The 26,198-nt window shown below is 39.1% G+C and overlaps 1 protein-coding gene across 2 annotated transcripts; it reads right to left on the bottom strand.

Annotated features, from left to right (window-relative positions):
• Positions 1 to 1,952: 1,952 nt before the first annotated feature.
• Elk4 (ETS transcription factor ELK4) lies at positions 1,953 to 24,076 on the bottom strand. Of its 2 annotated transcripts, none has more exons than XM_078022703.1 (5): positions 23,712 to 24,076; positions 16,691 to 16,906; positions 14,520 to 15,395; positions 13,654 to 13,770; positions 1,953 to 10,290 (listed from the first exon to the last, which is right to left on the bottom strand). In XM_078022703.1, the coding sequence occupies exons 2-5, from the start codon at positions 16,895 to 16,897 to the stop codon at positions 10,192 to 10,194; spliced, it is 1,299 nt and encodes a 432-aa protein (XP_077878829.1). In that variant the 5' UTR covers positions 16,898 to 16,906; positions 23,712 to 24,076; the 3' UTR covers positions 1,953 to 10,191. The 2 variants fall into 2 exon arrangements, with proteins under 2 accessions (XP_077878829.1, XP_040133584.1); XM_040277650.2 differs by lacking the exon at positions 23,712 to 24,076 and adding an exon at positions 17,073 to 17,097.
• Positions 24,077 to 26,198: the final 2,122 nt, after the last annotated feature.

The raw sequence follows: 26,198 nt of genomic DNA on the forward strand, positions 1-26,198 counted from the left end.
ACTATAGGGCATGCACAGAATGTGAAAGACCAGCTTGATGTGATACTGGAACATGTCAGTAGCAGCGGAATTGGTGGAAGTGATTGGATCAAAGCTGTATTTGGAAGGCCAAACTGGCAGAATTTGCTGATGGATTGAGTACAGGGTGTGAGGCAAAGATAGGAATTGAGGATGATGCCTGGGCATTTGACCTAAGGAACTGAGTATATGAGAAGGTCACTTAAGGGCTTGAGTTGTGGCTCAGTGGTAGGACATGTGAGGCCCTGTGTTCTAACCTTAGCACCACATAAAAACAAATAAACAACAACAAATAAATAAAGGTTAAAAAAAAAAGAAGGCCACTTAATACTAGAAAGCATTGGGACCACTCAGGAGTCTTTGTTTTACACATGCTCGCCTCACAATAGTAACTTGGGTGTCAAGAAGACAGCTAGATAAAGATGTCTAGAGCCTACATGTCACGGCTGAAGATGTAAATTTTGTGATCACATACATATAGAAGGTTCAAATCCATGGGACTGAATGAGACCAGCTAGGGAGTGAATGTAGAGATTCAAAGATCTAAAGATCAGGGTTCTTCAACACCTCGAGGTTTAACAAGATTCGATCCAGCACAGCAAATGAGAGAAGCCAGAGGTAAGAGGAAGTTCAAGAGAAAATGTGGTTTCTTAGAAGTTAGGTGAAGAGTATCTAAAGAAGGAATCAGTGCTGTCAAGAGGCAAACCAAGGAATGAATATCAACTGCTGAACCTGGCAACACAGATGGTGACCTTGATTTCAGAGAGGCTACGTATTCAAAACAAATACAAATCACGGAGTGGACTCTGGCACTCCAGCAACTTCCTGAACACCAGAGCTCGTCACTTGACCCGCACAGCTGTTAGAGATCTTTGCCTCCATTTCACCTTCAATATTATCCACTGCTGGGTTACTACTTTAGAGTTACTCCCTCTGAAGTCACTTTTATCGACTCCTTCAGGCATAGGGTGTACTGCCACCAGTGCTGGGCTTCATAGCCACATCAATATGAAATCTTACAACTGTTAATGATTATCTCCCACCTGACAATGCCAGCTCTGAAACAAAGTGTTAGTGTATTAGTGTGTCATCCGATCCATCTGTAAAACACAAAGTGCTTGCCAATTAAGCATGCCTCTCAATAGAGGTTAGAAAATAAATGAAGGACTTGAAGCATCTGATATTCTAAAATGCACCTGAATCTCCAAGTACTGAAGACTCCTTTATGAGCTCATGGGATTACTGTTCTAGGTAATGTGTTTTAAGAATGGTACTTTAGGAGAGTTTATCAGTTCCCACAAGAGAATATCAGCCAATGAGCATCGTCATCTGAAGTGACATCTCACAAGGGTAGGTGAATTGCCTCACCAGCAATTTTCATCTAGAGATATGAAATAGCTTTCTGATATGATTTTTCCATCTATTAATCCCAATTTCCCCAAATGTGTTATTTCAAACCAGTTCTGAAAGGCCTCATTTCATTTGTTAAATGAACTTAAATCTCCGCTTTTGTAGCTCAAAAACCATACAAAGAAACGTGCTAAAACAGAAATAAGCAAAAGTTGCTCTTTTCAAAGGCTACAATAAAGGCATCTTATTAAAAAATGTTTTTAAAAAACCTTTAAAATGTCAATAAAGTAAAATAGAGATTTCACATAATTAATAATTTTTTCTTGCTGGTCAGTTCTCTTTTAATTCACTTTATGCCAACAATCATTTGCAGTCTCCCCTTTTCACTGCCTGTCCCAACCTAGACTTTAAATATTTTAATGTAGATACATATCAAGTAGTTGAAGATCAGGTTTAACCAAAAAGCACTGGGAAAATTAAATTCCTTCCTTACCCCTTGTTAGCATGGATGAAAATACAATACAATGCACAGAGATTATCTCAAGAAATGTGAAAGAAGGGAAATGAATAATCAATCCAGAAAATTATTTTGTTAAAAATATTTATTTAAAAAAATACAACTGTTGTCCATATCTAGTTGCACATATATCTACTAATATATCTGTATAATTTTGGACTTGTAGTAAATTTGCTACAGTGCTTTCTTAAAGCCAGCTTGCATTATACAAAGCAAATTCCTCTGTCAGTTCTTACACAAAATAGTTTAAAAATGTATCATCTTTCTTAAAAGATACATACCACCATTATACAATTTAACAAAATTTTTGCATAAAACATGGGAGGTGATAGAAAAAATGACCACCTGGTTGGTTACTCAGAGCAACCCCTTACAATGTGTGGAGATGCACCGAGTATCAATTGTTTTTTTTTTTTTTTTTTAAAGCAGCATATTATAAAGCCCTCAAAGTGCTTGCATATCCCTTTCTTTACCCACCTAAACTCTGCATAAAGTTTCTTTGTGCACAGAGACAGAATTCCAGACTCAGAGATACAATCACCCTAATCAACCCTGAACAACATGCCTTTGTTCACCAGGTAAACCCTGCTGCTGGCTAGATGACAAGGCAGTTTCTATTGGCTTCACCAACAATTCATGTGAATTTTCATAACCACTAGCAGTTACCACTTTAACTGCCTTTTAAGGAAGAAGGAAAAAAAGGTGATTTTAATACTCTGAACGTCTCCCTAATGTAAGTTAAACTGAAATTAATTAACATAAGTTATTAATAATACCTTAAAATACTCATTCTGGGTAGTTGTGCACTTGTACTATATCTAATAGAGTTTGTTATTTAATATCATTTAATTTTTAAATGCTGGCCATATTTTATAGTCCACAAACCAGTTTCAACTCTAAACCACCCAGAGTATGAAATTTAAAAGAATCTAACCTACAGTTAACTCCCATTGATCCTTAGTTGTCTCTCAGATATCTTTTGCTTTTTAAGATCCAGTAGGGCCCATGGAAAATTATTAGTTTGTTCTTCAAAATGCAAAGTTAAGTCAGGTGTAATACCTGTAGTTCCAGCTACTCAACAGGGCTGAGGCAGGACTACTTGAGTCTAGGAGTTCAAAGTCAGCCTGGGCAACATACCAGACCCAGGCACAAAAGAAAAGCAAACTTATACATACTTCTTCTTTTCTTAAGCCAATCTGATTATCTGGTGAATAAAGGGCATAATTCTAAGAAATTACTTCTGATCAAAATTTTATTTGCCTCTAAACAAAGCTATCCAGTAGCAAAATGAACTGAAATTCATATTTAAATCTTCCCTACTCCACAAAGATAAATGAAACTGTTAGAAGGCAAAGTGAAGAAATACATGACTATGACTAGAAAAGAGTAGGAGCCAAACAGAATAAATAGGCCCCCAATGATCAGAAGTTAATTGTATTAATTTCTTTTTTATCTTTATATAGATGCATCTTAGTTAATTTCACTAATACTGAACAGGGAAGTTTATAAAATATGTTTCTCTATCATATAAACAATGAATGCAAGCAATGAATGTACACACAAAGGCCACTGGTAATACTGCCCCAAAATACAAACAAAAAAAGAAATGTCTCAGAAGGGATTAAGTCCTCTACATGATAGACAAGAAAACAACTGAACATGAACAAAACAAAACAAAAAACTTATAGCTGGATTTTTTTCATATTTAAGTATAATCTAGCAACTGCACATCTTTTAAAAATCATAGAGTACATTAAAGCTTGCAAATTACTTTAAAACATCCTAACCCAAAGAGCCTACCTTACAGAACCTAGAAGAATGGCTCACTAGGTGGTCTTTTATCCTTTCCCCACACACTCCTAAGTTCCTCCCACAAAGTAAATGAGAAATAAACCTTACTCCCATGACCCCTAATATACTAAGCTGAAATTAAACAAAATAATCATTAAGTGCTTCCAGTTATTAAAAACAAAAACAGTGCTAATAATGGTGCCCAAGAAAGTGCGAAGTGATTTAATATGGTATATTCCACCATGAATGCCAGGCAGATCTGAATGGTTCTATTGGCTAGAACTCTGGGCCAGCCACAGGGCATTCCACTCCATCCCTACCCCATCCAGGAGATCCCAGGCCTGTCTGAGCATGGCTCATAATCCTTGGAAGAGAGAGAACCAGAGCAGGCCTTTATGAGATGGGAATGAGGAAAAGCTGAGACCATTCAACCCAGAAGCCCTCCTTTGCAGTTCTGTTAATGCTGTTTGTGTACAGTTTAAATGGGGTAAATTAAGCACAAAACTAGAATTCCTCCACTTTTTATATCAATCCATGGTTGAATTCTCTGTATGGTAGACACAGTATTTCTAATATAAATCTCCTTTCTGAGAAACTTAACAACCCAGTCAAATAAAAATTTTCACAAAAGCAAACAGAAATGTAGAAATTTTAAGAAAAGACATCCTTATTAGCTCAATAATATATGAACATAAGGAAAGAGTTTATGATGACCTTGTTTCGAGTACAACATATTTCAGTGCTGTATTTCTAAAATGTTAGCAAGCAATTAGTCTTTAAGGCCCATGATTCTGTGTATTTAAAAACTGAAATGTGCAAGACATTAATCTTTAAAAAGTAGCAACTGCAAAGTGCAGCAAGTTTTTTTTTTTTTTTAAGTTTTAGTATAAAATAAACTAGGAGCCATCCCAGTTTAGAGGATAATATATGATCCCTGTGAAAAACAGATTTATACACACTCTCTCTCAGTCCATACATCAGTATATACATACATGTACTTGGCTAATAAATCAGAATGATTTAGAAAGAATATTCTAGTCTCCCAATTAAATATTTCAAAGTAAAGTTTTAAATCTCATAAAACTCCCTGATGTGTATTACACACAAAAATTTAGCATTCAAGAGACTTCTACGTTTGTATCCTTCGTGAATGTCCTAGTAAGAGGTTTCATTTAAAATTATGTGGGGCTGGGAGTCTAGTTCTGTGGTACAAGGCCTACGTGATCCCCAGCACTGCAATATAAAATAAAATAATGACAACAACAGCTTGAATTTCCTGGCTTCTGTAGGAAGTTTAAAGTCAACATTTCCCCTCTCGCACAAACCTCCAGGTTTCCATCTTTCACAATGGCTAAGTATGAACAGCAGCATTCTCAAAATGGCTGCTCTTTGGCAGGCTATCCAGGTATCTCTCTGTTCAGAAAAGCAGCTTGAAGACCCTGGTAGCTTCAGATGGAGCATTCGTAAGCCACTTACACCACCACCACCACCACCACCACCACCAATTCACCTCTCACATGTGCTGTGTTTATTATAGTCAAAACACAACTTTGATAGTGGCAGGTTCTACCAAGAATGAGAAGTGAAATCAAGCACCTCCTGTTCTTGCTTAATACAGTACACTACCACCACCACTCCGCAAAGAATTCTAGACTCCAAGATTAAAACTTTTTCCTTCAGTGAGGATGGTTCTCATGTTAAAACAGGGCACCTGTTTCAGGCAATGCCAGCATTGATAACAAAAACAAAACATTTATTTGTTGATCCCAGACCAAAAAAATAATTAAAATACTTTCCACAGAATGCTTCTCTGGTCAGAGCACCTGCTGAAGAAAGATAATCATGGTTGACCTTCACTTCATTCAAACTACTGTGGCCTGGACATTTAACAGCCTGGTTCCAGTTTAGAAATACTATATTCTATCACATCCTCAGATAATAGGTACATCTTTCTAACTTTCCAATTGGGTTTGGTGGTTCACTCAGATCCCCAAGTTTCTGCCCAGCAACCTGCATTATCTCCACAATTGTTTCTACACCTTAGAAGGGCACTTCAGCACAATTCTAGATTTCTGGGGGGTAAATAAAACATATATAGTAAATAAAGCAATAAGCAGAATAGACTCATCAAGAAAAGAATTCCTTCAGATGCTATATCTCTCTTTCTCCCTCATGGGCACTCTCTCTCTCCTCTCTCTTTCTCTCTCTCTCTCTCTCTCTCTCTCTCTCTCTCTCTCTCTCACACACACACACACACACACACACACACATTTATTAATACAGCAACAAAGTGGAAATTGTTATATATCTTAGCATAAAGAAATCTGAATGTTAGTAAAATATAACACAAGAACAAAAGAAGTTTTTAAGCACACTTGATACAAAGATGAAAGAGATAACAAGCTGTCAGAAATAATATGCATGATGCATACATGTTACTTTAGTGTAGTGGTATATAATAACAGAAACACATGAGAGTTTTTCATAGGGAAAGTTTCTGTTTTCAAAAATTTACTGATGAGGGGTATGATAAAAATGATTAGAGACTGCTGGGGCATGATGGCACATATCTGTAATCCCAGTGTGTAGTTGGGAGGTTGAAGCAGGAAGATCATAAATGTAAGGCCAGCCTCAGCAACTTAGTGAGACCCTGTTTTAAAATTTAAAAAGGACTGAGGATGTAGTTCAGTGGTAGAGAACACTTTTCTGAAATACCACTGAGTGTCTTAAATTGATAGAAACATAAAGTTACCTTTTAAAACTTTGGAATTATAATACAAATTCTAAAATCAGAATGAAACAATGCTACCAGAGTAGACATTGCCCAATGTTGGTGGGAACAGGATCGCGGTGATACCATAAACAGCCTGGAGTTACAGCTCCAGAATTCCAAGTCTCAGATTTAACAGCCAGTCAATGCCTTTTTTGATCTCTAATATAGCATGCAAATAAATCTTCAAGGAATTTCCCCCAATATTAAAAAAAGGAAGGAAGGAAGGAATTCAGTAGCCTCATGGCTTACTTTCCCCACCAAAAAAAAAAAAAATTTTTTTTTTTTGATACTGGGGATTGAACCCAGGGGCACCTAACCACTGAGCCACATCCCCCTTTTTCATATTTTATTTAGAGACAGAATCTCGCCAAGTTGCTTAGGGCCTTGCTAAATTGCTGAGACTGGCTCTGAACTCTTGATCCTCTTGTCTCACCCTCCCCATCTGCTGGGATTACAGTGTGTGCTATCACACCTGGCTCCACACCAAAATTTGAAAAAAAAATTACACCTAGATTTTAATTGCCAAAATGTGGGGGGGAAATAACCTAGATTTTAAAGATAAGAGCTTATGATTGACCTTTGGAGAATCTCTTAGATTCAATTATGTATAAACTTTTTTTTTTTAAAGAAAGTTTTCCCTTTGTTCAAACATACAAAGTATGCCATGAGAAAGATAACATCACAAAAGCACTGTGATGAACTGTGAGAGGAAAAAAAAAGATTTAAACAGTGGTGCACACTTGTTATCCCAGTGACTCGGGAAGCTGAGCAGGAGGACGTCAAGTTTGAGGGCAGCCTGGGCAACTTAACAAGACCTTGTCTCAAAATAAAAAATAAAAAGGGCTGGGGATACAGCTCAGAGGTAGAAGGCCCTTGGGTTCAATCGGTAGTGTCAGAGGAAAAAAGTTACTAAAGTCAAGACATGAGATTTTAATTTGGTAATTTTACAAATCAGCATATAATTAAAAATTATTTTAAACGTGAAAATCCACCCAGAGGTGGAATAAATGCAGTGGTTTGTTGGCACTGACTCTGGGTCAACTATGAATATCCCTTCTCAACTCCATGGCAGTGTCTTAAAATCAGCCCCAGTGGAGTAATATACATCAAGAAAATTGATAAATTCCATAAATTCAGGGGTTCCCCTGGCCACCTCAGAGATTCTGGCTGCTGAACATTTTCCAACAGATGACTAGAGCAGAAGAAGTGATCACAGAGGACATCCCAAGGCCCTGGCAGCCTGCTTCTCTCCTTTGATTTAGGCTACCGTTGCCCACCAGCAATTATCCTAACAAAGTGACTACTGAGATACCAGCTGCGCCACGAAACACGTCTCCCCAGTGAATACTCATCTTAAGTCATATGTTTTTTTGTTTTGTTTTTTGATATTTGTTTTAGTTGTAGATGGACACAATATCTTTATTTTATTTATTTATTTTTATGTGGTGTTGAGGATTAAACCTAGTGCCTCACACATGCTGGGCAAGCATTCTACCTCTGAGCCACAACCCCCGCCCCATGTGGTATGCTTTTGATGCTAAGAATTGTTCTTAGACTTTTCCAGGAGGGAGGCTGTCTCAGAGCCTCACACACTTGCTAAGGTTGTAAACCTTGACTTAAAAAAGGACACACAGACACGGACACAGACAGACACACACTCATGCACGCAAGGGCTTCCCCAACTTAGTTGATCTCAAAGAGAAAGCAGAGCACCATCTACCTCCTAAGGCCTCACGCCTCTCAGAGGCTTCCGCGACAGACTAAAGCAAAGGAGACCTGATGTTAAAACAGCTTCCTAGGGAAATGCCTTGAGTTTTAATGGTGCCAAGGTACCTTTGTGCTGAGACAGAAAATTATCAAATATATCATCTGTGAAAATAAACCAATGGCTTTTCTCCTTTAACTCAAAGATTAAAAAAAAAATACCTTTGTGCTTTCAGAATTTAAAACATCTATTTAAATCAACCATCAATATTTAATTACTATACAAAATGTTAGCCTAATAAAACTATTCCAAAGAGCTGCTCAGGGATCTAATTTAAAACAGGTATGAAAGCTAAATAATTCAATATGGGAAGAAAGTCCAATGTCTGTTCCCATCACTACTGACCACTACCTTTCAACACTACTATTGCACATCTCAGGAACAGAACGTTCAGCTGGTAACTACCAACAAAGTAGTAACAGGTCCCCAACACACACCTTCAGAGGCAGCTCATCGAGGACTTTCCTTCCACTGCTAATGAGATAAGATAGCACAGTATGTTACACAAATGCTTTTCTACACGGTATGTAAATAAAACTTAAAGCAAATAATATGCATCTGGAAGATGCTGGCTTGTAACAGTGTCATGTTGAGCCCTCAAGTCTTACTCCCTCATTCCACTTAGTTCCCATGATTCAACTACAAGGTTAAGAGACTAATTTAATGGGCACAGTGGTGGTGGAAGCATGTTAATTTAGTCCTGGACTTTAAAGCCAAACTTCTCAAAAGATTCCACTGTGATACTGGTATAACTCAGTCTGGGAATCAAGCTATCTGTCCACACCTGGCATTGACTTACCTAAGGTAATATTTTATAAATCTTATAATATAGAGATGAAGGTCTAACAATGCAATCACTATGTCTGAGCACTGCCAAATGAAATCTGTTCTTCCCTAAAGAGAGAGAGAAAAACTGAAAGAAACAAGCACATCTTTGTCTCACTACTGATTAGAAGGCTTCTCTTTGCAGTCTACCTTCCTAATTACATCCGAACACTGTCACAACCCCTAATAACCTCTGATTTAAAAGGAAAGATGCTAAATATACAGCAGGAAATGGGGTAAACCAGATAGGAAGGAGCAAGATTCTTTCTCTTTGGCTATCTTCTAACTGGGAAAAGCCCCATGTGTTGCTTCAAGGTAATCAAACCTTTAATTTAGAGATGCTTCCAATTTTCAAAACCCAAGTCCACCCTCCTAGAAGTCATCATGTGCCATGCTGTATTCTATGGGTATGGAATCACTGTTTAGACGTTACTGTGCTAAAGGGGGGGGGGTGTCCCCACAGTCTCACTGAATGTTCTAAAAAACCATATTATACCCTAAGTTGAATATCTTATGTTGAAATAGACTAGCTCTAAGCCCTGTTGACAGGTGAGAAGACCATGCATGTAGCTAAGAGACCCACCCAGAATAAATGGAAATAAGATGCCTTTCTTTGGAGTTGCTTATACATGTTGCAGTTCACACAAAACAAAATCTCCTCAGTAGTACTGCACCAATCTTACTGTGTATGAAGAAGAATGGTTCTTTTTCTCCCACTGCTTTAAAAAACTCACATTTACTCATTCAACAGAGCGCACTTAGTCCTAAAGATACGGCCAATTTCATTTACCTAACATTTCTTTAATTTTTTCCCCTGGTCAATGGGTCCCAATGGCCAGGAGTTAACTCTATTCTTAACCACTCTTGCAAAGCATTGCTGCTAAACCCCACCAAAATTACTTTAATACAAAGCTCAAAATATAAAAGAAAAAAAGGAGAGGGAGGTTTGTCTCCAATTAAGGCATTTTTACATATAATCCAAATTGAGTCCTAATGGGAGGGAATCCTAAAAAGGTATTTCAGTGGGAAATGACAAAAATCACAATTGTATATTATCAGCATTGTAGAACTATGGATCTCTCACTTCAAACGCAATCATGTCGAGCGTCTATTTCTTTGTTCCTTGGTTCTCTCACTTCAAAAGTGCGTAGGTTATGTCTTCTGCAGGTCTGGGGAAAATGGGCCAGGAGTAGAAGGTCCATCCAGGCCAGAAAGAGTGAACGGCCCATGACTGTTCAGCACAGAAGGAAACTGAGAAAGAAAACAAAAACACTTTATCATCTGACTACTCAGTCCCAACTTTCACTTTGTTTCTACTATATTCCCTAAGGCAGAACATAGAAAACAGACTTTGCAGTGGCTCACAGGATAAAAGCAGTAACTTCATCAATAAGTATATGATATCATAATAAAACCTTAAGTGTTTGTCCTAACATTCTAAGTATTAACTCTCTCCATACAACCTCAACAGAATGGAAATAAAGAACAAACCTTTACATTTCATTATGTCAAGATAATGTAGGTTTACATTTAACCTCAAATGAAAGTTTTAAAAAGTTAACTAAATGACAATATGCACCTTAGAGTGTTATTCAGTTTTAAAATAAAACATGAACCCTCAAAAAGAAGTCCAGAAAGATAGGGTGCTCATTTAGAAAAGCATTCCTTTCCCATCACATATTCTGAGATCACCCACTTAGGAAGATTCTAGGCTAAAGCTACAGAAGCACTACCACTTTGCCCAAATTATGTGCTCAGGAGAAGCAAAGAAAAATTTAAAAATAAAATATGGAAGATTCTCAACACTTTTCCCATTTAATAATTCAGGAATTTTTTTTTTTTTTGGGGGGTAGGGAACAAAGTGGGGGTAGTATGGGGATTGAATCCAGGGGGGCTAAACCACTAAGCCATATCCTTTTTATTTTTTTTGACACAGGGTCATGCTAAGTTACTGAGATTGGCTTTGAACTAGTGATCTTCCTGCCTCAGCCCCCCAGCTGCTGGGACTATAGGTATGCACTACAGCCTGTTTGTTTTTAAAAAGGAGGGGGATACAAGTTAGCATTTCCGAGATCCTGGGGGTTTATCCCTAGCATTGAAAGATATAAATAAATAAGTAAATAAACAGAAGCAGAAGTTGGGTTTTTTTTTCTTTTTTTTTAGGCACAGAGGATGGAACCCATGGCCCTGCACATGCTAAGCATGCGTTCTACCACAATGCTACATGCCAAATCCCTAAATTTTGTCTTCTTTTCCTTACCCATTCACTTTCATAAGAACAACAAAAAAAATTATAACTATAAAATATAAGGAAATATTCAAGGAATAGTCACCTCTGAAAAAGTAAATAAATTGACCACGAGAAAGTTTACAATTTATAAAGTCTAAATGTTTGGGCCAAATATGTTTAAAACCATTAAAAATAGCAAGACTTTTCCCTAACATATTGGTGAAGAGATTATATGCATTTTCTGATATATATCAATTCTGAGTGAGGAGGAAATGAGAATATTTGACAGACTATTCTCAAGGCTTTCCTCTATTTAAAAACTACAAAATTCTTAATTAAAAGTGGGAACCTAGCTGGGTGCAGTGGTGCACACCTGTAATCCAGCAGCTCAGGAGGCTGAGACAGGAGGATCTTGAGTTCAAAGCCAGCCTTAGCAAAAAGCAACTCAGTAACACCCTATCTCTAAATAAAATACAAAATAGGGCTGGGGATAGGGCTCTGTAGTTGGATGCCCTTGAGTTCAGTCCCTGATAACTCCCAAAACCAAGAGGGAACCTAAACACATACACACACACACACACACACACACACACACACACACAAATACAAAGTCAAATTTTAAAAAGAGAGAACCTGTACATAGAGCTCTTCTATGCACAATCATGTGCCACATGATGACTATCTGGTCAACGAGGGACCATATACACAATAGTGGTTCCCTAAGATTAAAATGGAGCTGAAAAATTCCCATCCCCTAATGATGCTAGGGCTGTCCTAATGCTGCAGTGCAACATGTAAACAAACCTACTGCACTGCCAGTCACATAAGGTAGAGCACATGGGCTGGGGCTCAGTGATAGAGCGCTTGCCTATCATGTGTGAAGCACTGGGTTCGATCCTCAGCATTACTACAAATTAATTAATTAATTAACTAATTAATTAAAGGTCCATCGACAACTAAAAAAATTTCAAAAAAAGTATCACAGTTATGTACAGTTCCTAATGTTTGATAATCAATGACTACTACTGGTTTATGTCTCTACTACACCACACTAGACATTTCATCACTATTATAGACTGTGCGCTTTCCACTTACAAAGTTCCACTTACAAAATTCACTGTAAAACAGATGCCATGTTCTCCCTGCAGCAGCCTCACACACCTCCTGCTTACCTTGTCTCTGGATTGCATCATTTTCTCCTAGGCTTGGTATCTCTCTCCCCCTCAGGTGTGTAGCAGGCTACACCACTGAAGTTTGTATGGTACACAATCACCTAATGTCATCTTTCTAAGAATGTATTCCTGTCACACCAACATGAGGCTGTGTACATATCTGTATATATGTATATGTATCTACAAAGGCAGTCCCTGACATATTATGGTTTAAGATAGTGCAAGAGCCTTATGCATCCAGTAGAAACCATAATTTGAATTTTAATCTTCTCCCAGGCCAGTAACATGCAGTATACACCCCTTTGCCATGCTGAGTAGCAACAGAGGACCACACCTCCCAGTCAACCACCAGATCACAGGGAAGCAACTGATGATCCACGGTGTGCCACTGCTGTGCTGCTGGGTGATAATGTTCAGATGGTGAGGTGTATCAAATGCATTTTTTTTTCTTTTTTGTTAAATCCCCTGAACCCAGGGCGTCGCACCAACCCTCAGAGCAAGCACTCTGCCACTGAGCTACATCCCCATTCCTTTTTATTTTGAGACAGGGTCTCACTAAGTTGCTCAGGCTGTCCTTAAACTTGGATCCTTCTGCTTCCTGAGCAGCTGGGATTACAGGCATGCACCACAGTGCCTGGCCTAAAAGTATTTTCAGCTGATCGTATTTTTGACTTACAATAATGGGGTCATCAGGGTATAAACCCACTGTAAGTTCAGACCCGCATCTATGTATAGATATATCTATTTACAGATACACAGATTTGTTCTTAATGAAAGAAGGTCTCATTATATTGCCCAGGCTAGTCTCAAACTTCTAGGTTCTAGCAATCCTCCTCCTCTTTCAGCTTCTTGAGCAGCTGGGACTATAGGCATGTACTACTATACCCAGCTCTGTGTGTGTGTGTGTGTAAATACATTTTGATAGAAGAGTTCTAGTATTTTAAATGACAAAAAAAAAATGGATGAGTCCAAAAATCTCAGTATCAAACAATTTTTGGTCTAAATCAAATGAATATTAATAGTAAATAATGAAAAGGAAACTGCTATGAATAGTAATATAAGCTGCTCGCTAGCTAGAAAATCAATGTAGAAATTAAAAAATAAAACAAAGAATATTTATCAAATAGAAATTATATAATGACTAAAATGAACAGTGAGACAGTGCCTTTTTGCATACCTCTTCATTTAACATTACAAGAGATAGCCTTTTACCTGGAAAAGCGTGTTAGCACCTTGCAGTCTGGCTGGACTCAGGGGAGCCACAGGGCTGAGAGTACTCCAAAAGTGGATACTGGAGAGCAAGGGGCTTGGAGTCAACAAGATGGGTGTCTGTAATACACAAAAATATCCACTAAAGGACTTACCAGGATTATGCTTTATCCTTGCCATAGTATACAAGTAGCCAAACTATAAATAAATTAATATACTAACTGAACCCAAATATAATATTATTCTCTACTCCAAATATCCCTAAATCTAAAAATTTTATTATGATGAAAATCTCAAGAGATCATTTTTCTAACCTAAGAAAGATAAGGTCAAAGTAACTAATTTTTAACAAATTTACATAGGGTCTTTCCCAAATAGAAAAACAAACCTGAAATCAGATGCAGAAGAATAGTGGGTAAGTGAATCATCATTTTCCTTCTAATAATGAGATGGTCTGGAAGTTATCTATTAAAATGTTCTATGAGATGAGCAAGTTAATAAATACCTACTGTAACTAAACAAACTTGTTATTCAACATCACATCAGTCCTTTTTCTCAAGGTTCTCAGGATTTTTACTACTGTAACAGTTTCACGGGACCCAGAGAGAAATATGAACATTTACTCTCTTTAGGAGGAAAAAAAAAAAAATATATATATATATATATATATATATATATTTACTTACACAACAATATATTTTCACCAAAAATACTCTAAACCTTTTATTTTGGCAAAACTGATTGAAGTGAAAAATTACACATAACCTTTCTAAGATGAATAAGAACAGAAAACAAACTTGCAGGTGGAAATTCTAGATTTGTTTTAAGAAGTGAGTAAATACAAACAATGGCATTAAAAATATAGTTACCTGTGAAAAAAGTGCTGGTGTAAGAGAAGCTGTAGGGAGAGATGGGCTTAATATCCCCAGTGGGCTTGGGTCACTGCCTGTAATCACAAGGGTAGGAGCCAGTTCTAACCCTTTGGGTTTCTTGGATCTTGATGAATTATTTGTTTTGTCCTTTTCTGGCAAAGCTGAATCTTCATTTTTAGGATCCAGTGACAAGTTCTCTGGAAGTTCCATTGGCTGAGAAGCCACTGAATCAATGTCTGTGTCGATGTCTGGGTTGGAGCCCAGCGGTGGAGAAAGTGTCCTAGGAAGCTCCTTCAAAGAAGGGGGAATGGACGGAACAGGAGGTGTAGGGGTAAAACTGGTAGCTACGCTGGATGCAGAAGTTGGGGATTCCAGGGAAGGCAGTTTAGGGGAAACCAATGTCTCCAATGCTTGGATAGTTTCATCAGAAGACGGGGAAATACTTGAGCCAGTTGAAATGGTGACAGCAACAGGTTCAATGGGAGGCTTCTTAGAAGGTGTTGTCACAAATTTGATGACAGATGGTGTTGGCTCCTGAGGAGATTTTTTCTCTGCCAGTTTCTCAGCAGGATTCTCCATCTTTATTGACTTGAAAAGCTTCTTATTGGAGGTGTTCAAAGAGTTGAGAGTAAATGAAGAATACAAGCCAGAGTGTATGTAATCATTGCGACTAGAGGTCTTGGCACCAGGCTGAGGTGGTTTCTCTTTCCCTCCATTCTCCACATCTTTGGAATTGTTGCTGACTTCACTGGAGTTTAAAGTTTCATAGTCTCCCTCAATCCTACCCACTGTCATTGGATCCATTTTCAAAATCTCTGGGTAAGAGACAAACTTGTACACAAACTTCTGACCATTCACTTTTTTGATGATATTCTGTAGGTAAAGAAAATAAGCATTGTTAGCATGTGCAAAGCCCTGAGTTCCATCCCCGGTACTACAAAAAAGAAGATAAGCATTCTTACACTTTCCTATAAACTTATGTCCCACAGCTTATGAGTAAGGTAGCTTAATAAGAAGTGGGCACAGTTTACTCAGAAGCCTCAAAATCATATACATTCATGTAGCTATACCAAACACAGCCTCTACTATGATGGAGAAGTTAAGGCAACAACACTCAAATGTTTTATCAGCAACTGAACTAGTATGTTACACAAAACCTGAATGATTTCAATTGTTTACCTCTATCAACCAAGTATTTGTATAAAGTCAGAACTGAATTGCAATCTTAAATAATTCCAAAGGAATAAGCCATAGGCATCCTGAGTAAGCAAAAAGGAATTCAGAACATTGCAGGTTCCTACTTCCTTCAGAAATTCCAGTTGATCCTTGCCTCTTATCTGTGTACAGGAAAGCTGAAAAGATCAATTACTTAAAGGTGAAAGTAAGAGCTCATCTCTAAGTTGCCCAGGCTGGCCTGGAACATATTCCTGCCTTAGCCCCCCAAGGGGCTGAGGTTACAGTTAGTTTTTTAGATTCTAAGTCTCTGGACCATTTATTTTTCCTCAGTGCCCAAGAATGTATTCAAAATAGTAAGAAATTAAACAAACAATTTTACCTAGGAAATCAACTATATTAATAGCTATTCTTTAAAGTATTAACTTATACTCCCTGAGTGAAATGAAAACAAAATCAAGCAAAGCAGGTGGGCATGGTGGTACACACCTATAATCCCAGCTGAGGCAGGAGGATGGCAGGTTCCAGGCCAGCCTCAAAACTTAGTAAGACCAAAGCAACTTAGAAAATAAAAAGAACTGGGATGAAGCTCAGTGGTAAAGAGCCTCTGGGAGCCCTCATACCAAGGGGGGGGGGGGGGGAAGTAAAGCTATAAAAAAAGTATACATGACAATTTTTAAAGTTAGTTATGACACATATGAGAATATTTATCCTCAAGAATCTCAGAATTCCTTTTTTGTATTCCAATCTGGACTTTTTCTTTTAAAGACAACTGTAGTTGGGAACAAAATACATGTAATGAGAGTAGGTTACTGAGAGTTTACAGAAATACACCCAGAACATTTATACCTTGTGTCCTAATTCTAAATGCTAAGGCTATAAAATAAATTGTATTAAAATAAAACAAGACATGAGTACCTATAATCTCAACAAGAGAAGAAATAATTCTTGGCTTGAGGTTCTCTGTATAGCATCAAGATCAGGATGTGTGTTACCTTTACATAATAGTATCTGAGGGCTCGGCTGAGTTTGTCATAATTCATGTTAGGCTTGTTCTTGCGAATTCCCCAGAGACGAGCAACCTCTTCTGCCTGTAAAAGCTTGAACTCCCCATTGTTAGAGGTCCAGCAGATCATGTGCTCATTCTGAGGCTCCTGCAGGAGCTGAAGAAGGAACTGCCACAGGGTAATGGCACTGTCCATAGCAGTGGGCTGAAAGAATACAGATATGTGATAGAATTAACACTGTATATCAGAGGCCTGTTTTAAGTGCTCTAAGTGTACTAGCTCATTTCATACCCACGATATTCCTATTAGATAGATATGGCTGCACTCTCATTTTACACATGGAAAAATGAATCAATAGAGGGTTAAATACCTTGTCCAGTCTGTCCAAGGTCACAAAGCAAATGGCAAAGTTGAGATTTAAGCCCAGATGATCTGAATCCAGAGTCCAAAATAAGCCATACAGCTTCAGAAGCAACTTGTAAGGAGAATAAAGCTAGTTCTGTAAATTTTGGGAGCAGACTGAAGATTGCCAGCCATAAGAGTATGTTATTAAGAATATGGGGCTAGGGTTGTAGCTCAGTTGGTAGAGTGCTTGCCTTATATGCACAAGGCCCTGGGATCAAATCCCCAGCACCATTAAAAAAAAAAAAAAAAAGAGTTTTCCCTACAGTTTCACTATCATGGTCTCTCAGAGGACCACCATCTATCTCAACCTCTATCTAGTTTGATTATTTACCAAGTTATGTGTCCAGGGCAGGCCAGGAGCTGAGGTACAAGTAATAATCTACTTTTGCTCCAACTGATACTTCTCCTCCAAATAGTATCCATTATCATAAATGTAATTTACATATAATTGGCAGCATTGAGAATTCAATAAAATGTTCCCTAATTTACAAGTTCTGTTACAGTTCTATCTATCTATAGAGATTCCATCTGCATAGATTATTCTTTTATTTGATTAGCAACCTTTATTTAATTAACAAGACAAACTGAAAGAAAAAAATCCCCCATACCTGTTTTGAGGCCAGTTTCTCAATTTTAGCCTTATCGATATTTGGGGCCAGATCATTCTTTGTTTTGGGGTATTGTCTCATGTGCTAGATTTTAGCTGCATCTCTTGTCTCTATCCACTAAATGCCAACAGCATCCCCTGTCCTACTGAGACCATTAAAAGTATTTCCAGGGCTGGAGTTGAAGCTCAGTGGTAGAGAGCTCTTGCTTAGCACATGTGAGGCACTGGGTTCAATTCTCAGCACCACATACAAAAATAAACAAAATAAAGGTACTGTGTTCATCTAAAACAAAATTAAAAAAAAAAATCTCTAGAAATAGTCAATATTCTGCTAGGAGAGGTCAAAATTATCCTGGTTGATAATTGCTGGCTTGGGCAACAAGGCAAAATGGAAATACACTCACAAATACATCTTCCTCATAGAATTTCAAAATATGTGGTCCATGAGAAAGAATTCTTTAGGGCAAAAACTCTGGCCAGACATATATAAACTCATCCTAAGAAACTTATAACTGAACATATTCACACATAAAATAAACAAACCTTCCTTTCTGTAGGAATGAGAACTCAGTGGGGCAGAATAGGACTAAAAATAAATTAAATCAATTCCATTAAAATTTACAAAAATAGGTAAACTGGACTACATCAAAATTTAAAACTGGGGCTGGGGCTGGGGCTGTAGCTCAGTGGTAGAGCACTTGGTTTGATCCTCAGAATCACATTAAAAATAAACAAATAAAATAAAGGCTTTCTGTCCATCTACAACTATAAAAATTTTTTTTTAAATGTTGTGCTGCAAACAATACCATCAAATGAGAAGACAATTCTGAAAATGGGAGAAAATATTTTCAAATCATATCTCAAAAACAACTTGTATCTAAAGTATCTAAAGTAACTTAAAAAGGACAAAATTAAGACGAAGCAAAGGATTTGCATGTCTGTAATCCCAGCAACTAGGAAGGCTGAGGCAGGAGGATTCCAAGTTCATCATCAGCCTTCGAAAAGGGTTAGCAACATAGCTCAGTGACACAAAAACCCAAGGTTCAATTCGTAGTATCACAAAACAAAACCAAAAAAGTAACAACAATAAAAAAACACATTTCTCCAAAGAAGACATGAAAATAGCCAATAAGAACATAAAATATGTTCAACATTATTAGTTATAAGGGAAATGAAAATCCAAACCACATAAGAAACCACGTCATACCTACAAAGATGGCTATAATCAAAAAGATGGACAATAACAAGTAGGGAGAAATTGAAACCCTCAGACATTGCTAGTGGAAATCTCATGGCCACTTCAGACAAGTTTACCACATAAACCACTCCTACATACCCAGGAAAAATGAAAATGTTATGTCCATACAAAAACTTTTGCCAGAATGTTCAGAGCAGAATTATTCATAATAGCTAAAAAGTGGAAACAACTCAAACATCCATTAACTGATGAACAGATAAATAAAATGTGGTAATGGAATATCATTCAAACATTAAAAAAAAATGAATTACTGTCACAACATGCATGAACCTTGAAGGCACTACTATGCAAAGGAAACAAGTCAGCTACAAAAGACGACACAGTCCATGGTTCTATTGACATCAGAAGTCCAGAACAGGCCAATCTATAGCCAAAGAAAGTAATCAGCAGTTGCTGGGGGTAGAGGAAGAGTAGGGAGAGGAATGAGGAATGACAGCTAATGAGTAGAGGGTTTCTTTTTGGGCTGCTAAACATATTCTAAACTTAGATTGTGGTGGTAATTGCACAGTTCTGTGAATATACTAAAAACCACTGAACTGTACACTAGAGGTAGGTGAATTCTTGGGTATAAACTGCTTCTCAATACAGATGTTTAAAACAAACAAACCTAACAAAACAAATGTTACAAGAGTTAGGCCTAAGGAGACTAACTCTAACACATATAGCTCACGGAGATGAGATCCTTAAGGGTCAACTACTTCCACTGCCAAAAAGAGGTAGAGTAAGAAACTGTAGTGAAAAATATTTGGTTTTTTCAAACTTTTCTGAGGCACTTGAAATGTTCTCCAGTAATCCTCATGTTTACCACTTTGAAACTGGTCATACAGAGATACTGTCATCTGCAAATAAAGATGGGAAAATAATAAAGAATAGAAAGGGGAGATGCCACAGTCAAGAAGCTGATACCTTGGGTCCAACTTCCCTTCGACACAGCAACATCCTCATCTATTCATTAGGGAACCCTCTTCTCTAGATGGTGAAAACATTCATATTACTAGTTCATTGTAAAGAAGTATTGTATTTAGGTACTAGGAGATAATAATCCTCAAATGAAGAGCTTCCTTAATGTTAAACAACTGTGCCCTCTAGAAATCAGCTCCCGAGTCTTGACCTGAGTTAAAACAGTGGTTATCATGTTCATTAAGTATGGTGGGGCACAGGGAAGTTCTTTGTCACTTTTCTGAGTTTACCAAATAGCCATTTTCTTCTCATGATGCTTGTTCATGATAAATTACTTTTTTTTTTTTACTATACAGTTTTCTTAAGCAATTATTTGTTAGCATAAGCCTGTAAAAACTATTCCCTTGTAAATATGAGTTTAGACAAAATAATCAATTTCCACATTTCTAGACATCACCTTGTGTCAAGAATGCTTAGGGTAAAGAAAGAGACAATAATAGAAGAAAGGAAGACAGAGAACAGGAAGTTCTATTTTACTATAAAAGTGCTGCTTATAATTCCACTTATTTTGGGAAAAATTCTAAAATCCAAATCATGGAGTCTTAACACCTATCATGTAGATCACATTTGAGCCCTACATGCTTATAGTAACTAAGCTACACAGCTAGAAAAACAGAAACAGTCACTAAAATATTCACAAAGAGCATACAATTACTGTCCTGAGCAAAGAGAAGGTTCCCAAAGATAGGTGCTCAAAGGTGGTGAAGGTTTGTGTCCACCTTCCCTTTGGTTACTAGTGGTTCAGTATCCATGAAGTCAAGTGTGACAAGCTATTGGATACTTTAGTATAGAACCTTCCTGCTACAGGAAATGCTGATGCCTCTTTAGCACATTATTAGATGTCTAGGCTAGAAGGCTATATTAGGAGGAAAAGAAAAAGCATCATGGTTTTGGACAGGAAAAGTGGAAATGAATTTTCTTTTGAGAAAAACTAAGAGTTATAAAATGGACAATGCAATGGATACTTTTAAAAGAATGCTTTTTGTGTGTGTGGTGCTGGGAATCAAACCCAGGGCCTCACGTACATTAAATAAGCATTCTATTCCTAAGCTATACCCTCAGCCACTAATTCAATTATTTTTTAGTACTAGAGCTTTACCCTGAGCCACATCCCCAGCCCTTTTCTGAGTCAGAGTTTGGCTAAGTTGCTTAGGGCCTCCCTTAGTTGCTGAAGCTGGTCTGGAACTTGCGATGCTCCTGCCTTAGCCTTCCGAGTCACAGAGATTACAGGCATGTGCTACTGTGCCCAGCTCCCCAATTCAAAGTCCCTAATTTAATTAATATCAGGTTATTCTTTCAATTGAAAAACTGGCAAACTCCTGAGAATATAGATAAAATTCTTTTCACTTCAGTTTTTAAAAGTGTGGTATTAATTATGAACTTCAATGATTTCCAGTCATAAAGGAAAACTAAAGGAGGAAAACAAATAATTAAAAATTACAAAGGTTAAGAGTAAAAAATATATATCCTTTTTCTCTTGTTACAAACAGCCAAGGAGGAGAGAAAATACTTGATTTTCCTTTTCACAAAATCCCAATTTTTCAACATGCGCATGGTAGTGCATGCCTGTAATCCCAGCACCTCAGGAGGCTGAGGCAGGAGGATCATGAGTTCAAAGCCAGCCTCAGCAATTTAATGAGGTCTTAAGTAATTCAGTGAGACCCTGTCTCTAAATAAAATATGAAAAAGGGCTGGGGATGTGCTCAGAAGGCTGGATTCACTCCCTAGTACCAAAAAAAAAAAAAATTTTTTTTTTCAACTTTTGCCCAGTGTGGTAGTGCACATGGCTTGGGAGGCTGAGACAGGAGAAATAAAAAGCGAGGCACTAAGCAATTTGGCAAGACCCTGTCTCTAAATAAAATACAAAATAGGGCTGGGGATGTGGCTCAGTGGTCCAGTGTCCCAAAGTTCAATCCTTGGTATCCTCCCCCACCAAAAAATCCTGACTTTTGTATGATTATGAATTTTTTTTAAATTTTAAAAAATCTTGTATTTTCCTCCTCAATTTTAAGGAATATGATTTTTTTTTCCTTCTGGTACTGGTGATTATATCCAGGGTCTTGAGTATGACAGACCAGTGCTCTACTATTGAGTTACACCCCCAGACCTTTTTATTTTTTGAGACAGGATTTCACTAAATTGTCCAGGTTGGTTTCAAATTTGGGATCCTCCTGCCTCAGCCTCCTCAGGAGCAGGGATAACTGGCATACCACATTCATCATGGTAGGAGTCTGATTTTTGAAGGATTAAACACTGAAAACAATTGATGCTAGGAACACTCCAAAGACAGACTAATCCCTGTGCTAATTTAAAAGAGGCAGCTGGAGGTGTAGCTCAGTGGGTATGGTACCTCTGCCTAGCATGCTTCAGGCCCTGTGTTCCAGCCTCAATATTAAGGAAGGAAGAAGAAAAGAATGAGAAAGAAAGAAGTATCCCTGTTGAAATGGCTTATTAAAGAAGATTCTATGAAGTGAAATGCTACCACCCTCAACATGTTTATAATACACATAGTCCTGTTGCTGTGGCCACCCATAACCCAACTATTTTTCAGTGACAGTAGCTAAGACCAAAAACTAAGTTTCCAAATTCTTCAATGGCTACCTAAAAAACGAAAAATCTTAAATGTATTAAGATTAGTTTTGAATCAAAATAATCCTTGTCAAAAAGTAACCGGATATAGCTAAACTACTGCACAGGATCTTATATAAAGAGAATAGAGAATATTAAATGTATATTTCTTCCTTCGTGTGTGTGTGTGTGTGTGTCTGCGCGTGCTGGGAATGAAACCCAGGGTCTTACACAAACTCTCAGAGCTACATTCCCATTTCCAAATGTATACTGTTAAATTACAAAAAAAAAAAAAAACCCTTAGAAGACAATATTTCCCTCAGGATGTAACAGACTCCATTAACAAAAGTTTTAATACTTAAAATCAAAGAGAGAATTCCTTAGGGGAAAAAAAACTGAATCATACTGCATTTTAACGAAAATATCAGTCCTAAATACCAAAGCACCAAGTTTTCCACGCGGAGTGGGACAGGAAGGAGGATCTGATCCAGCAACCAAAGGGACAGATTTAGGAATCTTTATTTAAATGTCCTAAACTTCAAACATTAATAGTTTGGGGAAAAGCCAACTGAATATCTCTTGATCACTTCAGTCAAGAATACCCCTTATTTCTACCAATGCCCCAAAAGATGTTTCCAATTTATCTTACTAGAATGAAGAAGCGCCCAGCCTTGCTGCAGCTGTACAGTAAGCAGAAAGTAAAGGCGGGAGGTGGGTGCTGGAGAGAGGTAGAAAAAGAAATGAAACTTGACACCGGATGAATAGCGAGCTAGGGGAAAGGAAGAAACACCTCTGGGACCGTGCGCCCCAGAGAAGATCAAAGTCCGAGGAAGAGGCACAACCTCACGGGTCTTTGTAACCACTCAATTACTGTACTTTCATTTTCCAACTTCCTGTCACTACTGAAAGTCAGAATTACTCCCCTTCTCTCCACCCATGCAACGAAACCCGCTGCCACCTTTTGCCTAAAGGACCTCGCAGAACCCAACTAGAGAGTGAGGAGTGGAGCGGCACGATGCGGAGTCCACCTGCGCGCTGCGGAGCAGGGGCCGCGGGCACCAGCGGCCGGGGGCGGGTCCCCAGGGGAGCGCGCCGCAGCCCCGCCCCGCGCCCGCACTTCCTGTTGTGCTGCGAGCCCCTCGGCCCACGCGCCCGCCCCCAGTCCGAGGGGCCGCAGCTGGACCCTGATGGGGAGCGGGAGAGCCGCTCACCAGGCCACGCGCGGGGCTCCCTTTCGCTCACGGTCTCGAATGCAAAGCTCCCCTCCGCGGCCAACTCCTCACGCTGGGAACTTGAGGATGGCGCGGCAGCCGCTGCGACCCCCGCGGCGGAGCCGGAGAAGGCGGCAGCGGCCGCCGAGCCGAGCCCGCCGGTTGTCCGCAGTCTCCCGCATCTCCCGCCGCCGCAAAGCCGCCGCGACTCCTTGCGTCCCGCCCTCCCGCCCCCGCACGTGGCGGCAGTGTCGGCGGCGCGGGTCGTCAGGCCGCTACCCGCCGGGCGCGCGCTCGGGGCGTTCCTCGCCTCGGCCGGGCCTGCTAGGCGCTCCGCGGCCGCCGCCACTCTTGAACCCCCCGGTTGCGCTAGGGCCCCTCCCAGACGACGCCTCGCGTCACTTCCGGGGGCGGGGCCGAGAGCCCAAGGGGATCCGCTAGGCACGGCAGCACCAGAGCCCGGACTTGTTGGGGCCCGGGGACTTGGCGTGCGAGGGGCACCCCCTGGAGTTCTTCTGTTGTCACTGTCCACTGTTGTTGGTCCGGTCGATTCCAGTTCCCTGAGGCTCCTGTAGGAACTCCGAGAACCAAAAGCGAGGCCTCGGACTCCCCGGGGTAGCCTGGGCCCTTGTTTACTCCCCGGTCCGAGGCAAAGGGGCGGTCTCCTAGCCCCTGCCTTGGGGCCGCTTCTAGTTGCTGCTGTGCTGTGGGGCCTCTCTGTCGCCTGTCCTACTTACCCATCCCTTCGTGAGTCCAGAAGTTGATGGAGCGACAGCTTTCTCGTCAAAGTATCAGATCCCAGGACACTACCAACACTTGATAAATACTATATCTGCACAGTGCGCTCTCGCCAGTGCTTTGACAATGACAGTAGTGACAGTAGCTAAGACCCAAAAAATGTTTCCAAGCACAGGTGGTGTGTGTACAGCTTCTTCTGGTTTTGGAGGTAAAGACCTGGAGTACAGTCGTAGCAATACCTTTCATTAATTCGGGGGCTATGAGCTATTTTCTTAACCTCTCCAAAACATTAAGTTCATCATCTATAAAATGGAATGAGAGAACCCAACCTCCTAAAGTAGCTGTAATGGTTGAAGGAGATAAGGCGAATAAATGGCCTGAGTTTCAAATTCGTGGGTTCTCATTATTAAAAGTATTAAGGAGCAAGGTCGGGCTGGGGATGTGGCTCAAGCGGTAGCGCGCTCGTCTGGCATGCGTGCAGCCCGGGTTCGATCCTTAGCACCACATACCAACAAAGATGTTGTGTCCGCCAAATACTAAAAAATAAATATTAAAAATTCTCTCTCTCTCACCGTCTCTCACTCTTTCTTAAAAAAAAAAAAGGAGCAAGGTCACACTTGGTACAAGAAGCTACTTGAACTACTTAGCAAAAGGAATGGAGAGTCATTAAAATCTGGATTTCTGAACAAAATTCTCAAAAATAGCATATTCATCAGGTAAACTAAAGACAGGTCATTCTCTGAATTACTGATTGTTCCTGGCAGTTTGCTAGCTGTGTGACCTGGAGTGAGTTTTAACTTTTCTGAAATTTAGTGTTTAGGGTTTGCTGAGAGAATTAAATGAAACAAAAGACAAAGTGCTTTTTAATACATTAGCTGGCACATAGTAGTTACCCAGTAAATGGTGATATCACTTTATCTTGGCCAGTCCCCTCACCCCCATAATTGAATTCATGGTAAAAATTAACTGAAATCATTGAATGAAATGTGATCCTATCATCCCTTTATAGGCTCTTCCTCCGTCCCCTTCCAGTGCTGAGGATAGAATCTAGGACTTCAAATGCTAGGCAAGAGCTCTGTCACTGAGCTACATCCCAAGGAATCTCTATAGTCTTTTGGAAGAGACTCATTACTTCCTTTGCCTGCCATCCAACCTTCTCCGTAAGAGACTAGTTATAATGCACAGAGGTAGCTATTCCTGCAAAAGCAATTACCAAAAAAAGATGTAAGCTTTTCAAAAATAATTTTACCAAAGGATATAAACGTTTTCATTATGAAATATGTGTTTTAGCCAGGTGTTATGGCACACGCCTGCAACCCCAGCTATTTAGGAGGCAGGGGGAACACAAGTTTAAAGGCAGCGTCTGCAACTTACAAGATCCTGTGTCAAACAAAAAATGCTGGGGATGTAGCACAATGGTTAAGTGTCCCTTGGTTCAATCTCCAGTACATAAAATAAAAGGAATATGCAGTATCTGAAAAGCACTAGCAATCTTGACCCTAATACAAAATTTTCCCTACAACCAACTTCCATCTTAGAAACCAAAAGAAAAAAAATGGAATTATTAAGGTAGACTGTTAAAGATATACTCATTGGAAACATTCATTATGAAATGTTTAATTTTAAAACTCCACACAAGAACACTGAAGGGTTGTGGAGATTACAGACTTCTCTGCTGTGCCCAAACTGGCAGTAAACATCTGATTCAGCCTTGGGATAGGTGTTGTGTCACATCCCCTTCAGACTGAG

Source organism: Ictidomys tridecemlineatus, chromosome 10, assembly GCF_052094955.1.
Source record: "Ictidomys tridecemlineatus isolate mIctTri1 chromosome 10, mIctTri1.hap1, whole genome shotgun sequence".
Classification (NCBI taxonomy): domain Eukaryota; kingdom Metazoa; phylum Chordata; class Mammalia; order Rodentia; family Sciuridae; genus Ictidomys; species Ictidomys tridecemlineatus.

What these genes read in the sequence shown, in the direction of transcription:
- Elk4 (XM_078022703.1), bottom strand. Translation starts at nt 16,897, where the DNA reads ATGGACAGTGCCATTACCCTGTGGCAGTTCCTTCTTCAGCTCCTGCAG. An exon ending in CACCAGCACTTTTTTCACAG is followed by an intron (nt 13,771 to 14,519) that starts GTAACTATATTT and finishes TGTGTATTACAG; the next exon opens with ACACCCATCTTGTTGACTCC. An exon ending in GTGCTAACACGCTTTTCCAG is followed by an intron (nt 10,291 to 13,653) that starts GTAAAAGGCTAT and finishes TTTCTTTCTCAG; the next exon opens with TTTCCTTCTGTGCTGAACAG.